At 40.5% G+C, this 14,051-nt stretch overlaps 2 protein-coding genes across 3 annotated transcripts in view; both read left to right on the top strand.

The window, feature by feature from the left end:
• The window catches only part of LOC100943429 (keratin-associated protein 4-12), a 561-nt gene extending 350 nt beyond the window's left edge, over positions 1 to 211 (top strand). The window contains exons 2-3 of one of the 2 annotated variants that reach the window (XM_012802966.1): positions 8 to 126; positions 157 to 211. In XM_012802966.1, coding sequence (XP_012658420.1) covers positions 8 to 126; positions 157 to 211 — 174 coding nt within the window. Of the gene's footprint in view, positions 1 to 7 lie in introns of both variants that reach the window. The other variant, XM_012802965.1, reaches the window with a different exon arrangement.
• Positions 212 to 5,883: 5,672 nt separating this feature from the next.
• Positions 5,884 to 14,051, top strand: LOC105886669 (keratin-associated protein 4-5-like). The gene is made up of 3 exons (XM_012802967.2): positions 5,884 to 5,894; positions 6,769 to 6,987; positions 13,682 to 14,051. Exons 1-3 carry the CDS (start codon positions 5,884 to 5,886, stop codon positions 14,049 to 14,051), a joined length of 600 nt encoding a protein of 199 aa, XP_012658421.2.

Consider the following 14,051-nt stretch of genomic DNA (forward strand, 5'->3'; position numbering starts at 1 on the left):
GCCCCAGTGCTGCCAGTCCCTGTGCTGTAAGCCCATCTGCTGCCGCCCCAGCTGCTGCCAAACCACCTGCTGCAGGACCACCTGCTGCCGTCCCAGCTGCTGTGTGTCCAGCTGCTGCAGGCCCCAGTGCTGCCAGTCCCTGTGCTGTAAGCCCAGCTGCTGCCAAACCACCTGCTGCAGGACCACCTGCTGCCGCCCCAGCTGCTGCTAGGGACCTGCTATAGAACAATCTGTTGTTGTTCCACCTGCCAGACCACCTCTTGCTGCTGAGTGTCCTGCTCCAGATCCATGAACTTTCATGACCCTTCCTTTAGTCTAGTTAGAGAGGATCTAGTCACTGAAGACATGAACTTCCTGGGGCTATGGACTTAACAAACAGACCCATGGATGAATTTGCAAAACCCTGGTTTCTATATTAGTATTTTCTCTATTCTGTAGGTATATTTCATTATTATAGCAAATCAGTATTTACAGCCAGATTCTGCATCAAATTGCTTTAGTATTCCTAGTTCTGATTCAAAATACAGGAGTCTTCAAATGTTCTCTTCATAGATATTTTTATAACATTTTCAGTAGAATCCATTGTCATGTGGAATTATTGCTCAATGTTGCCAAATAAAAGTTCTTAGCATCCAAATGCACCCAAATTGGTCATTTCTCATTATTAACAAAATGTTCCTGTCTCTTTTCTGCACAACACTAGAGCTCATGTTTTCAGGAGAACACACAATGGAAACATTAAATTGGTCTTCTCCAGTGACATTGTTATCAAAACCTGAATTCACCCCCCAACTTCTAAGAAGGACAAGTGGTGTTAAGCCACCCAAGATTGAGCAATAACAGGCCTGTGATGCCCTTAGATGTCTGGGGCTTCAATGACTGGCTCAGCATGCAGGCACTGGTAACCCGTTGAACCCCATTCATGATGGGGATCAGGGATTGCAATTATTCCCCATGAACGAGGAATTCCCAGTAAGTGCAGGTCATAAGCTTGCGTTGATTAAGTCCCTGCCCTTTGTAGACCCTGCCCGTCGCTACTACCAATTGGATGGTTTGGTGAGGCCCACGGATTGGCCCCAGTGAGGTTGGCCCTGGTGGAACGCTGAGAAGATGATCAAACTTGACTATCTAGAGGAAGTAAAAGTCATGACAAGGTTTCCATAGATGAATCTGAAGAAGGAAAAATTAAAAAAAAAACTGAATTCAGTGTCACAGCAGAAACAGGAAAATGTCTAAAGAGAGGCATCTTTGACCCTAACACATGTGATGTGAGAGCTATAGTTTTCAATGGCCATCACAAAGAAAGTACTCAATAAACTGCATTCCAGGAACAGCTTTAAACTGACACAGTAGAGGAAGTTCAGGATAAAGGGCACCTTGTGGACTTGCACCAAGTGAGAAGTGGAGCTGGTTTCTGACTGTGCTGGATACACACTATGATCTTGGTCAATTACATAAACTCTCTCAACCAAAGATTGCTTTTCTATAAATTAAGAATGACAATACCAGTTTGTTAAGGTTGTCTTAAAAATGCAAAGAGAAAATGGGGGCTGGTAGACTAATAAAAGCATGTTCCCTTTTAAAATAGCCTCAATTGTATATTTTTTAAAACTGTAGATTCCCAGGAAGTTGAAGGAAAAAATACAGCAAAGTCTGGTGTACCCTTTACCCAGTTTTCCCCAGTGGTCACTCTTATAGGACTATAATGGGACAGGTTAGACCTCAGGAATTGATATTTTTGGAATTCACAGAACTTGCTCAGATTTTACCAGTTTACATGCACATGTGTGTGTCTTATTTTTGAATAACTTAGAAGGAATAGAAGAATTGCTAGAAACAAACAACCTACTGCAGCTGAATCATGAAAAATAGAACATCTGAATACACCAGAATGAGTTAGAAGATGAAGCAAAATAAATAACCTTCTAACAAAGGAAAGCCCAATAGAAGATGGTGTCACCGGTGAATTCTACCAAACATTTAAAGGAGAATTACTGCCAATCCTTATCAAACCCTTCCAAAAACATTGAGAATGAGGGAACATTTCCAAACTTCATTTATGGTACCAGTACTACTCTTTACTGAAGCCAAATAAAGACACCATGGGTCTTTATATATAAGATCATATTGTCTGCAACAATAGAAAAGAAAGTTACGGGTCTATGAAGAAAATTAGTGCTCCTTTGAAGACAGATGAAAAATCCCTCAAGGAAATGCTGGCAAACATCATTTCAACAGCACACTAAAAAGATCATTCACCTTGATCAAGTGGGATTCATCCCAGGGATACAAATGTGGTTCAACATACATAAGTCAATAAACAGGATACATCGCATTTAACAGAATGAAGTACAAACAGCATATGATCAGTTCAGTAGATGCAGAAGAAACATCTGGCAAACTTCAACATCTCTTCATGATAAAAACTTGTAGCAAATCAACATAATAAGGGCCACATATAACAAACTCACAGCTAACAGGAGACTGAATGGGGGAAAAGCTGAAAGCTTTTCTTTTAATATCTGTACCACGAAAATGATGTCCACTGTCACCACTTGCACTGAACATTGTACTGGAGATCCTAGCCATACGGTAGGCCAAAGAAACAAATAAGAACATCTAAATTGGAAAAAAGGAAGGTAAATTATTTGCAGACAATATGATATTATATATAACAAACTCTGAAGACTCCAAATTGGAAAAAAAGAAGGTACATTGTTTGCAGACAATATGATCTTATATATAACAAACTCTGAAGACTCCAGCAAGAAACTGTGAGAAACCAAACTCAGCAGAGTTGTCTCATACAAAACAGACATACAAAAATCAATTGTATACACTAATATCAAACTATTTGAAAAAGTAATCAAGAAAACAATTATCATTTATAATAATCACAAAAGGACTATATTTTCAGGATCATTTTCATACTTCATTACTATAATAGTTACAAAGATAAAATACTTAGAAACAAATTTAACAAAGGAATATCTCTACATTTAAAACTATAAAACATTGGCCAGGCATGGTGGCTCACACTTGTAATCCTAGCACTCTGGGAGGCTGAGGCAGGTAGTTCACTTGAGCTCAGGAGTTCAAGACCAGTCTGAGCAAGAGTGAGATCCTTTCATTACTAAAAATAGAAAAAAAAAAAAAAAGCCTAGCCAGCTTTTATGATGGGTGCCAAGAGTTTGAGGTTGCTGTTCACTATCATGATACCATGGCACTCTACCCAGGGTGACAGAATATGACTCTGTCTCAGTAAGATAAAATAAAGAAAATTATAAGGCATTGATGAAAGAAATTGAAGAAGATACAAAGAAATGGAAAAGAATTCCTGAACAGGGATTCTGCCTACCCAAAGCAATCTACAGATTGAAGTCATCCCTATCAAAATGCCTATGAAATTCTTAACCAAAATATAGAAAACAACTTTAAAATCTGTATGAAATCACAAAAGACCCTGAACTCCCAAAGCAAACTTGGGCATTAAGAATAAAGCTAAAAATGACTTCAAAATGCACAGCAAAGATACAGTAACCAAAATAGCATTGTACTGGCTAGATGAATGGACTGGACTAGCAAACCCAGAAATAAATCCACACATTTGCAGCCAACTGATTTTCAACAAATAGGCCAATAATACACAATGAGGAAAGGATAGTCTCTTCAATAAATGGTGTTAGGAAAACTAGAGATCCACACACAGAAGGACGAAATTGAATTCCTATCTCTCACCGTACACAGAACTCACCTCAGAATGGATTAAGGATTAAAATGTAAAATTAAAAACAATAAAACTACTAGAAGAACACCTATATGAAAAGGTTCATGGCATTCTTGGGAATGGTGTTTTATATACAACCTCAAAGACACAAGCAACCAAAGGAAAATTAGACAAATAAGATTACAACAAACTAAAAAGCTTCTACACCGCAAAGGAAACAATCAAAAGAGTATAGAGATAATTTAAGGAAAGGGAAAAAATATTTATAAAGCATCCATCTCATAAGGATTAACATCCAATATATGGAAGCTCAATGGCAAGAAAGCAAATAATCCAATTTTTAAAATGTACAAAAGACTAAAGAGACATCTATCAACATACAAGGCCGAGAGGTATAGGAAAAAATCATTAATCATCACAGAATTGCAAATTAAAACCACAAAGGAATATCAGCTCACTCCTATCAGAATGGATATTGTTAAAAAGGTGAAAGAGAACAAGTACTGATGAGGATGTGGAAAAAAGACCTCTCGGCCTTGTATGTTGATAAATGTCTCTTTAGTCTTTTGTACTTTTTAAAAATTGGATGCACACAGTTGTTGGGAATGTAACTTAGTACAGCCATCATGGAAAACAACATATAAATTCATTAAAAAATTAAAACTAGGATTGTCATAAGATCCAGCAATCAACTTTTGGGTACAGCATATAGTTGAAGGAAATGAAATCAGGATGCTGAGGATTACCTGTACTCCTATAATTATTGCAACACTATTCCCAACAGCCAAGATATGGAAACGATGGAATTGCTCATCAGTGGATGAGTAGACCAAGAAAATGTAATGCGGATATACAACGAAATAATACTCCATAATATACTCCAAATACTAGCCATAAAAAGGAGGAAAATTATGACAACAGGGATGAAACGTGAGGATGTTGTATAAGTGAAATAAGCCAGGCACAGAAAGACAAACACCACATGATTTTAATTTCTGTGTGGAATCCAGAAAAACATTTATCACAGAAGTAGAGCATAGAATGAAGGTTACCAGAGGCAGGGGTGTTTAGGGAGGAGGAGCCACAGGAGATGTTGGTCCAAAGATGCATGAACAGTTAGACAGGAGGAAGACACGTAAGAGGTCTGCTGCTGCTGCAGGGTGGTTATAGCTAATGATGATACATTGTATATATCGTATTCTTGAAAAATGCTAAGAGAATGACTATTAAATCATCTCACCACAGAAATGGTAACTATGTGAGGTGATGCATTTGTTAATTAGCTCAACTTCACCACTCCACAATGTTTATAGACTTCAAAATATTATGTTGTACATGGTAAATACACATAATATTATGCATCCATCTTAAAAATAAATGATAAAAAAATCCTTCACTGAACTTGAGCCTTTACTTAATTTAGAACATCATAGAAGATAGCATAGGCAGTGGATGTATCCTTGAAATTATTACACAGATGTTACCAGTAGGTAGCCCGGGTGGAGGGTAGACAGGTTTTCCCGGGACTATTTGTCACAGCCGTATGTAAGTGTACACTTGCTTGAAAATGTAAAACAGTAAAATAAAATAAATACACACAGGTGCCTGATGATAAGGGACAGTTTTACACATTCAAAAAATAGAATGAAGTAAGGAACACAAATGAAGCTATGTCTTCCGGACACTAAGTGAACAGCAGTAGCGACATACTAAAACCGTACAAGACAGCAAAGCAGCAACAGAAGAAAGTGAGGATCTTGTAGTTACCCCAACTATACCGGGAAGCTGCCTTCCAGAGTTTTAGGCAGAACATGAATCAGACCCATGATGTAGAACATTACCCAAAGTTTGAAACATCCAGGGAAAACCATGGTAACAGTGCAGAGGTCACCAAGGTCACACACATAGAACTGACTCCTTCCTCCATTCTCAAACTTGAGCCACAGAACAGGCCCTTTCCTCTTGTCCCAGGCCAGGAGCCCAATAAGCTGGTAGGTTTTCCTCCCATGCTCACTGGAAGAAATGCTTACCCAGGAGAATGATTATCCAACCCCATCCCCGTAGGGGTGGGAGGGGAGTAAGAAATGTAACTGCACATGAGGAGGGTCCCACGAGAGCCCTCTGCAGAGGTAGAGGAAGGAAACGTGGTCTAGGAGATGCTGTCAAGGTGTGAATCAGGAGAAAAGGGAGGTGAGAGAGAAACTATTACATCTGGAGAAGAAAACTGTGTTTCTAACAAGTGTAAGCCATTAAATCAACAAATACACTTGTGTAACCTGGCTGTTTTGTAAACACAAATGAGGAAAAGGTGTTGGTAACAGGAAAATGGAGCAATGTGGGATAAAACCCCACATACTGTGTGCTCACTTTAAACTCCAGAAGCAGGCAGACAGACTTTTGTGGAATGCAACTCTGTCGAAGACCTGGTTACCTCGGACCCCATGGCAGGGTCTGAAGGGTCTGGACCCAAAAACCCACCTTCAGTAACTCTGGCTATGTGGCTGTTAAGCCTGCAAGGAAAGGGTTAAAAGCCTTCCTGCAGAGACACAGCCTAGAGGTTGATGGGTGTATATGCGCTTATCGTGAAACAGTGTGGCCTCCAGGTTGCATAGAAACAGGAGCCTGCTTTCTGCAATACAATGAGTGCATAGTAAAACTACAAAGCTTTACTCCCCTCTTGGTAATCTCAAGTCTCTAGATGTACTCCTTTTTGCAGCTGTCTCGAGTTTTCAAACTTTGTGTCTCTTTGAAGGTTGAACTAACTTTAGAAAAGATTAGTAGTAAGAATGCTTTGCTTGTTAATTAATAAAGTGTACTTGACCAGCCAACTATAAAAGATGGTCAGGAACAATAAAGCTTTGCTACTTTCCATCAGAGTGAGTAGTCTATCTCTTTCTCATACAATTCCAGCAGCGAGTTTACACCTTTGATGAAGCTGCCTGCCTCTCCCGAAACCCTCACGCAACAGAGCAATATGTAAGAGGCTGAGGCCCAAGGAGACTTCAAGTTCCAGAACCTCATTCTCCTGGAAACCCACCCAGAACTCCACTCTCTGACACTGTGGTGAGCGCCTGTTATGGCTCCATCTGCTCTGACCAGAGTGGTGGCCAAGAGACCTGCTACCAGCCCAGATGCTGCCAGACCACCTGCTGCCGGACCACCTGCTGCCACCTCAGCTGCTGTAGGCTTCAATGCGGCCAGCCCAGTTGCTGCTGTCCCAGCTGCTGTGTGTCCAGCTGCTGCAGCCCCTGCTGCTGCCTGTGTCCAGTCTGTGGCCGAGTCTCCCACCACACCACCTGCTATTGCCCAATCTGCATCATCTGCACCTGCCCCTGACCCCTGTGCTGTGCCTCCTCTTGCTGCTGAGCCTGCTGCCTGTAATCTTCATCACACTGCATGTCCTCACTGGACATACAAAATGCACTGCGGGCAGACAGTGGCTGGAGACAACAACTCCTAACCTGCCAACTCTTCTGATGTGGCATTCAGAGTTGGCATTTAGTTCTTCTAGGAAATAGCAGATGTGAAAACATTCATTAAAAGGTGTTTATCCAGAGCTCAATGCCTCTGTTTTTAGATAGGCGATGTCTTCATTCCCCATGGACTCTAATTATGGTGACCTCATATAATGTTCCTTCCATGTTATTAATAAGCAGCCATCAAACAGCCATTTTCCCAGTATTGAAATCTAATTTGTTATTGATTTGGGGTGTGTGTGTGTGTGTGTGTGTGTGTGTGTCTATCTTCACCTGTCACTTCACAACAAGGGCATTCTTTCTTTAAACGTAGGAGGGCGAGCTTATCAGCCTGGGGTCTTGATTCGTGTTACCTGTATGGGGATCAAGTCTCCTTGTAGCATTTGTACTGCAGCATGAGGCAAGTTATTCTACCTCTTTAGGCCTCAATTTTTTTCTGTGAATAGGGATAAAACATTATGTTCTTCAAGGGTTAGAAGACATAATCCATGTAGTATGCTTATCTCAGGGCCTGGCACATAGCACAGTACAGGCTCTCAGCAAATGCAGTTTTGATTGTTATCATTGTTGAAACACTACCCTGCACCAGAATAATATCTTAGCCTGGTGTTCTCTTTGCAGAACAGCTAGAAAACTTGTACATTTCTTTTCGCTGTCCTCTACAACTCTAAATTAAGTTTTGGTATATACCTCACATGTCCCTTATAAACTCCAGCAAGCTGAGCATCGTCAAGCCATCTAAATTTCACCTGATTCTATTCCTACTTTCACTGTTCCATCATTAGCTGTGTAAATTTCGAGCGCTCTACCTAGCTCAAGTCCTTTTTCCTTCCTTCCATCCTCTCTCCCTTCCTTCTAAGCCACCTGCCCGCCTGCCTTCTTTCTTTCCTTTCCCCCTTTCTTCCCTTCTCTCTACACATGAAACTCTCTTTCTGAATACAAAGTGTACCTTCTAAGTTAAAATCTCTGCAAATGTATGACATCCGTGGTAAATCTGCCGTACGGTTTTATATCTTTTGACTAATAAATGCTCAAAATCATTTTTAGACTGAAACATCTATATCCTTTTATCCTTTCTCAGAAATGTTACCGAGATTTCTCCATCTCCTGATGGTTGTACTCTCCCCATTTGGGGCTTTCGTCACTTTGCTGGGTCTTACTTATGAGAACGTGAAGAGGACATTACTTTGAGATTCATTTTTCTCATTACCAAAGCCAGGTAAGTATGATCCCACTTCTCTGTGAAAACACATCACGATAGGTGCAATGTAGCATACTGAACACAAATAGATGAGTTTCTAAGTTTGGCTCCATAATCCAAAATACATTAAAATATTTTAAATTCAAAATTTCTATATATCAGTCCTATTTACTGGCAGTGTCCTATTTCGAAGTAACAGGTATAACCGAGAGTTCCCTGTTATTTCTAAAACTTAAAAAAAGTTTTATGTTACCAAGAGAAAACAGGAGTAGAAGTTAACATAGGCCAGGTGCTACCTTCTTAGTGTATCATGGAAATGTCTTGCAGAAACTTTCAGCTTCATCCTTTCCTATTTACTCTAAATTGTTCCACAGAGTGCAGGCTTGCCATCTCAGACACCAGAATTAACAAATCTTTTATCTGCTCATATGGTCCTCACGGACAACTGCTAATTACAGGATACAGGCTCTCGTTTCAACATTATGCTTTATTAGTTAGAGTAAATCTAACGATATAAGTTTTATTGTTTTTCTTCCAGTATTGAAATAGACGAAGCTTGTCATTTCCTGTGTTTACAAGAACGGGATGAATAAGCGGGCAGGCCGCATCTGCACAATAAAGGGGCTGTGTGCAAGGGTGTAGACGGAGTTTAGGGAAAGCAGCCAGGGGAAGCTCAGTGTCCAGGGCGCATAACAAGGAACGGAGATCCCAGGTCTGGTGGCTTGTGTAATGATTGGGTGACAAGGCCAGAGGGCGGCTTGAGAAAATTCCCAGGATTAGTACTTGCAGAGGCTCAGGTGTGGCAACTAGCTTCAGGGAGAGTTTTGGTGCTCGGAAAGTGATTCTGGAGACAGGGTGGTAGAGAAGACTAAAGCAGAGGGAAAGTTATAAATGGGAAACTGTCACCAGGATGGTTATTTTGCCATAGCATCAGCTTCCCCTACGTGCATAGCGGGAATGAATTTTAAGTGAATGAAACATCCCCTAGGTCTGCCCATCACTCAGTTTTATTTGGCCATGCTAAATATATTTTCAGAATTCCTCGAGCCCTTCTTGGTAGTAAACACTAAGCAATACAGTCTTCCAGGAGGGCAACAAGAGATTAAGGAAAGTGCTCTGATTAAGGAAAGTGCTGAAGCAAGAGTTTTAAATCTCATCAGCTCCCTTTTAACAGTCCTGACTAACTTGTATGTCAGGAAGACATTCCTGGAGGTTAGCAGTAGGCCGTGGGCGATTAAACAAAGTGGTTTCTCTGATTGCTTCAGCTGAACTCCCCTGCTATGTTAGAACTTTACAGAAAGCTCAGCAAACCCAGCAAGACCGATGTGCCACTGCAGACTCAGCCAGTGTGTTCTTTCCGAGGCTAACTTCCGAGTTCCTTCAGGTGTAATTTACATTCTCCTGGCAAGGAACTCAGTATAAATATAATGCCACAGAGATATTTGAGTTCACTTGCATATTGCAGTAATCTCGAGGGAGACTTAGACTCAAAAACCATCAACATCAAGTTGATGCCACACATTGATGACTGTGGTGTTAGTGCATTAAAAATCATCAGTGAACTGAAAATAAAGGAATTTAGTATGTGAAAGATGACACTTTAAATCAGAGGGGAAAGATGCATATTGTAATAAATGGGGTTGAGCTATGGTCATATCTGATTAAAAAAACATTTAATCCCCATATCCTGTTAGGTATAAGTTCCTAATGGATCAAATAATTAAAAATATAGAACATGAAATTTGGAAATTAACAGAAATTATGGGACAATGCTCATGTAAATATGTCCCTGGAAAGGCCTTTCAACATATGAAAGCCATAAAAGAAAAAAAAAATTAACAAATTTGCATCAAAACCAGCATGGGGGTATAGAAAATTTCTTTCCCATCTGTTTTAACAGGAGGGCAGTGTGGTTAAAACAGACTTACAGAGAAATGCAAATAAAAACCACTCTGAGGTATCATCTAACTCCACTGAGATTTGCTCACATCAAAAAATCCCAAATCTGCAGATGCTGGTGTGGATGTGGAGAGAAGGAAACGTTTTTGCATTGCTAACAGAATTGCAAACTAATACAACCTCTATGGAAAGAAGTATGGAGAATTCTCAAAGAACGAAAAGTGGACCTTCTATTTGATCTCACAATCCCATTGCTAGGTATCTAGCCAGAAGAACAAAAATCATTTGACCACAAGGACCTTTGTACTAGATTGTTTATTGCAGCTCACTTCACAATTCCAAGACATAAAGTCAATCCAAGTGGCCATCATCCCATGAATGGATTAACAAACTGGTTAATGTATACCATGGAATACTATTCACTCATGAGAAAAGATGGAAACTTTACATCATTTGTGTTTACCTGGATGGAACTGAAACACATTCTTCTCAGTAAAGAATCACAAGAATAGGAAAAAAAAGTATCCAATGTACTCAATACTAATATGAAACCAATATGTAAACAATTTTGCACCCACACAAAAGAAAAACATAAGTATAGTCTAGTGAGAGGGGAAAGAGAGGAAGGGAGAGGGGACCAGGGAGAAGGGGGGGTATTTGGTGCGATCTCACCTAATATGCACAATATGAGGGTGTTCGGCACGCCCCCTGGGTGAAGAGCTCAGTTGCAACTTGAACTTAACCTTACAAATAAAAACAATGTAACCTAAACATTTATAACCTTATATCAATCTGAAAACAAACAAACAAACAAAACCCAAAGAAACCAGTGTCTGGCTGGCTAGGATCAAATCATAGCTCCCCTACTTACCAGCTTTAAGCCTTCCTCGGCCTCAGTTTCCTCATCTGCAAAAAGGGGATTATAATGTAATTTATCACAATGGATTGTTGGGACTGGTAAATAAGCTCATGTGTGAAGCACTAGAACAAATGCAAAACACATTGGTTGTTACATTGCTATTCCAACATCCAGCAAAGTGCTCAGCACACAACATTCAGGGCCTGGAGAAGGAAGAAAGAACAGGAATTCCATAACCCATTGTGGTTTCATTTTGCTTAGGTTCCTGGGAGAACAGTTACAGGTAGTACACAATTATGCCAAATACCCCATCCTAGCCTTTTGATGTAAATGTTTCTCCCATATTTCTAAATGTCTTCTTTATTTTAGGGTCTTCTTTTTTAGGCACAACTTACTCTTTTTGATTTATTTATCCCTTAAGATTTCAAATTATTGGCTTTAAGGACATGGGGGCATAAATTGTAGACACTGAAACTTGAGTATGTAAACAGTCAAATTGGGATATTGCCTATAACTTCTACCCAAAACCCTTTTTATGCCTCTATTTTCAATTTATTCTAAGTCTCTGCTGATTCCTTTTCTATAGAATTTTAGTATTTTGTAATAAGAATGTGTTACTTTGTAATAAAGATAACAAATTATCTTTATTATGCTCCTTGCCATCGCCTGATGCTCAGAGTTCATGCCTTACCCTGCCTCCGTCCAATCTTTTAAACACCATCTCTCCCCAAAAACCCAAGAGTGTTTTGGAATTTCAAAAGGCAGATCAAAAATTAAAATAAATTGTGTATAACTTATATATTGCCTTACATTCCTATCCAAAGACTTTTCATATCTCCCAACTATTTCTTAAAGGATTCAAGGCTACCGGCAATATCTCCCACATTCTTACAATCTCAACTTATCTCTCATTGCTTCTCAAAACAGACTTTCTAGCATGTTCCTTCATCATCATAAGAGGGGGTTATGCCATGTGCTCCTTCATTGGCATCCTCTTTCTCTCCACCCATTTGCATGGCTTGTATTCTCAAAGGTCAGAGTGTGCCTCTTGGAAGCCTTACCAAAATCTTCATTCATTAAACAGATGTCTCTTGTATCCAAAACTCATTCTACTTCAGGTCTCGTTTTACAAAGATGAATAAAGCATAGCGCCTGCCCTGATGGAGCTTGTATTCTGGAAGGAGCCAATAGAAGAATATATTTGCAACGGACGATGCAGACCATAGATATGGCACAATGGAAGAGCTGTGGGAGGATTCTGCTTTGCATGAGGCCAAGAAAGATATGGAGAAAAATGGCGCTTACTTAATGGGCACGATGTTAGGGTGTATGGCACACATCTTTGGAGTGGGACATAATTATAAAAGGCGCTTTACTTAATGAATGTAAACTATGTAATCTGATTCATTATACCCCCAATGAACCTGAAACCATAAAGAAAAAAGAAACCTACCCTCCCTCAGGCAGAGAGAATATCATGAAAGTCATTTGTTCTTAAAAAAAAAAAAAGACCCTTTATTTAGAAATATAATCGCATGATTATAAAAACCCTTCACGGATGCAACCTCTGTGTACCGACACGTAAGGCAAGGAGGGTGTCTTTTTTTTTTTGTATTGCTGAGGATTCATTGAGGGTACACAGAACCAGGTCCCACTGATTGCTTTTGTTTATATTCCCCTCAGTGCTTCCAAAACACATCTTAGGCATGAAAGTAAAAGTATAAAAAATGCTAGACATTTTAGCTCCGAGTATAGGAAAAAGGTACCACTAACTAAAGTGACAAAAAAGCAGAACTCACAGACTTTTATATTTCAAAAGGCAGGTCAAAAATTATCCTCCCAATTATCTCAGCCTGGAGGACATTTCTCAAGTTAGACACAGATCAATCCCACATGACTCCTTGCTCCTTAAAAACATTGAGCCACTAATAATTGTTTCAAGGTGTACCAGGATGATGGGAATTAACACAGATTGGAATGTCCTGGGAACTTTGTTAGCTCAATAACCACCCAGAATATACACAGTGAGTCATAAGCTTCCTCATTTCTCACACTCGAAAGCAGCAACTTACTTTCCTGTTCCTGACCAGCTTTCCCTCTGACTGAGACACGCATTTCTCCACCAGGAATCCGAGCTCTGTCATAAGCTCTTTCAAGATCATTTCGAGGTGAAACGCACAGAAGGCAGTGACCTTCCAAAGTCACATAATACCCAGGACTGACATCACGTGACCATGAAATTGAAGGAAGAAAAACATGAAAACATGAGGTGATTCATGTGAGAACTTGAGAAAGGGAAATAATTATGTATTGGGAGTTTTTACTAGAAAGATATAATGATATAACTAATTAACTGTATTTGTGTCACATAAACAAAAACAAGGAAATAGTCTTTCCATAATCATAAAAGCCTCACAGCTGGGTATAAAAGGGGACCTGTGGCAAGGAGACTCCAAACTCAAGAAACTTACTCTCCTAGAAACCCACCCAGAACCTCCACTCTCTGACACCATGGTCAGTTCCTGTTGTGGCTCCGTCTGCTCTGACCAGAGCTGTGGCCAAGAGACCTGCTGCCAACCCAGCTGCTGCCAGACCACCTGCTGCAGGACCACCTGCTGCCGTCCCAGCTCTTGTGTGTCCAGCTGCTGCAGGCCCCAGTGCTGCCAGTCCCTGTGCTGCCAGCCCACCTGCTGCCGCCCCAGCTGCTGTGTGTCCAGGTGCTGCCAGCCCACGTGCTGTCAGCCCAGCTGCTGCCGCCCCTGCTGCCGCCCCTGCTGCTGCCTGCGTCCAGTCTGTGGCCAAGTCTCCTGCCACACCACCTGCTATCGCCCAACCTGTGTCATCTCCACCTGCCCCCGGCCCCTGTGCTGTGCCTCCTCTTGCTGCTGA

The sequence above is a fragment of the Otolemur garnettii genome, unplaced genomic scaffold (assembly GCF_000181295.1).
Source record: "Otolemur garnettii isolate 467f Iridium unplaced genomic scaffold, OtoGar3 scaffold00018, whole genome shotgun sequence".
Classification (NCBI taxonomy): domain Eukaryota; kingdom Metazoa; phylum Chordata; class Mammalia; order Primates; family Galagidae; genus Otolemur; species Otolemur garnettii.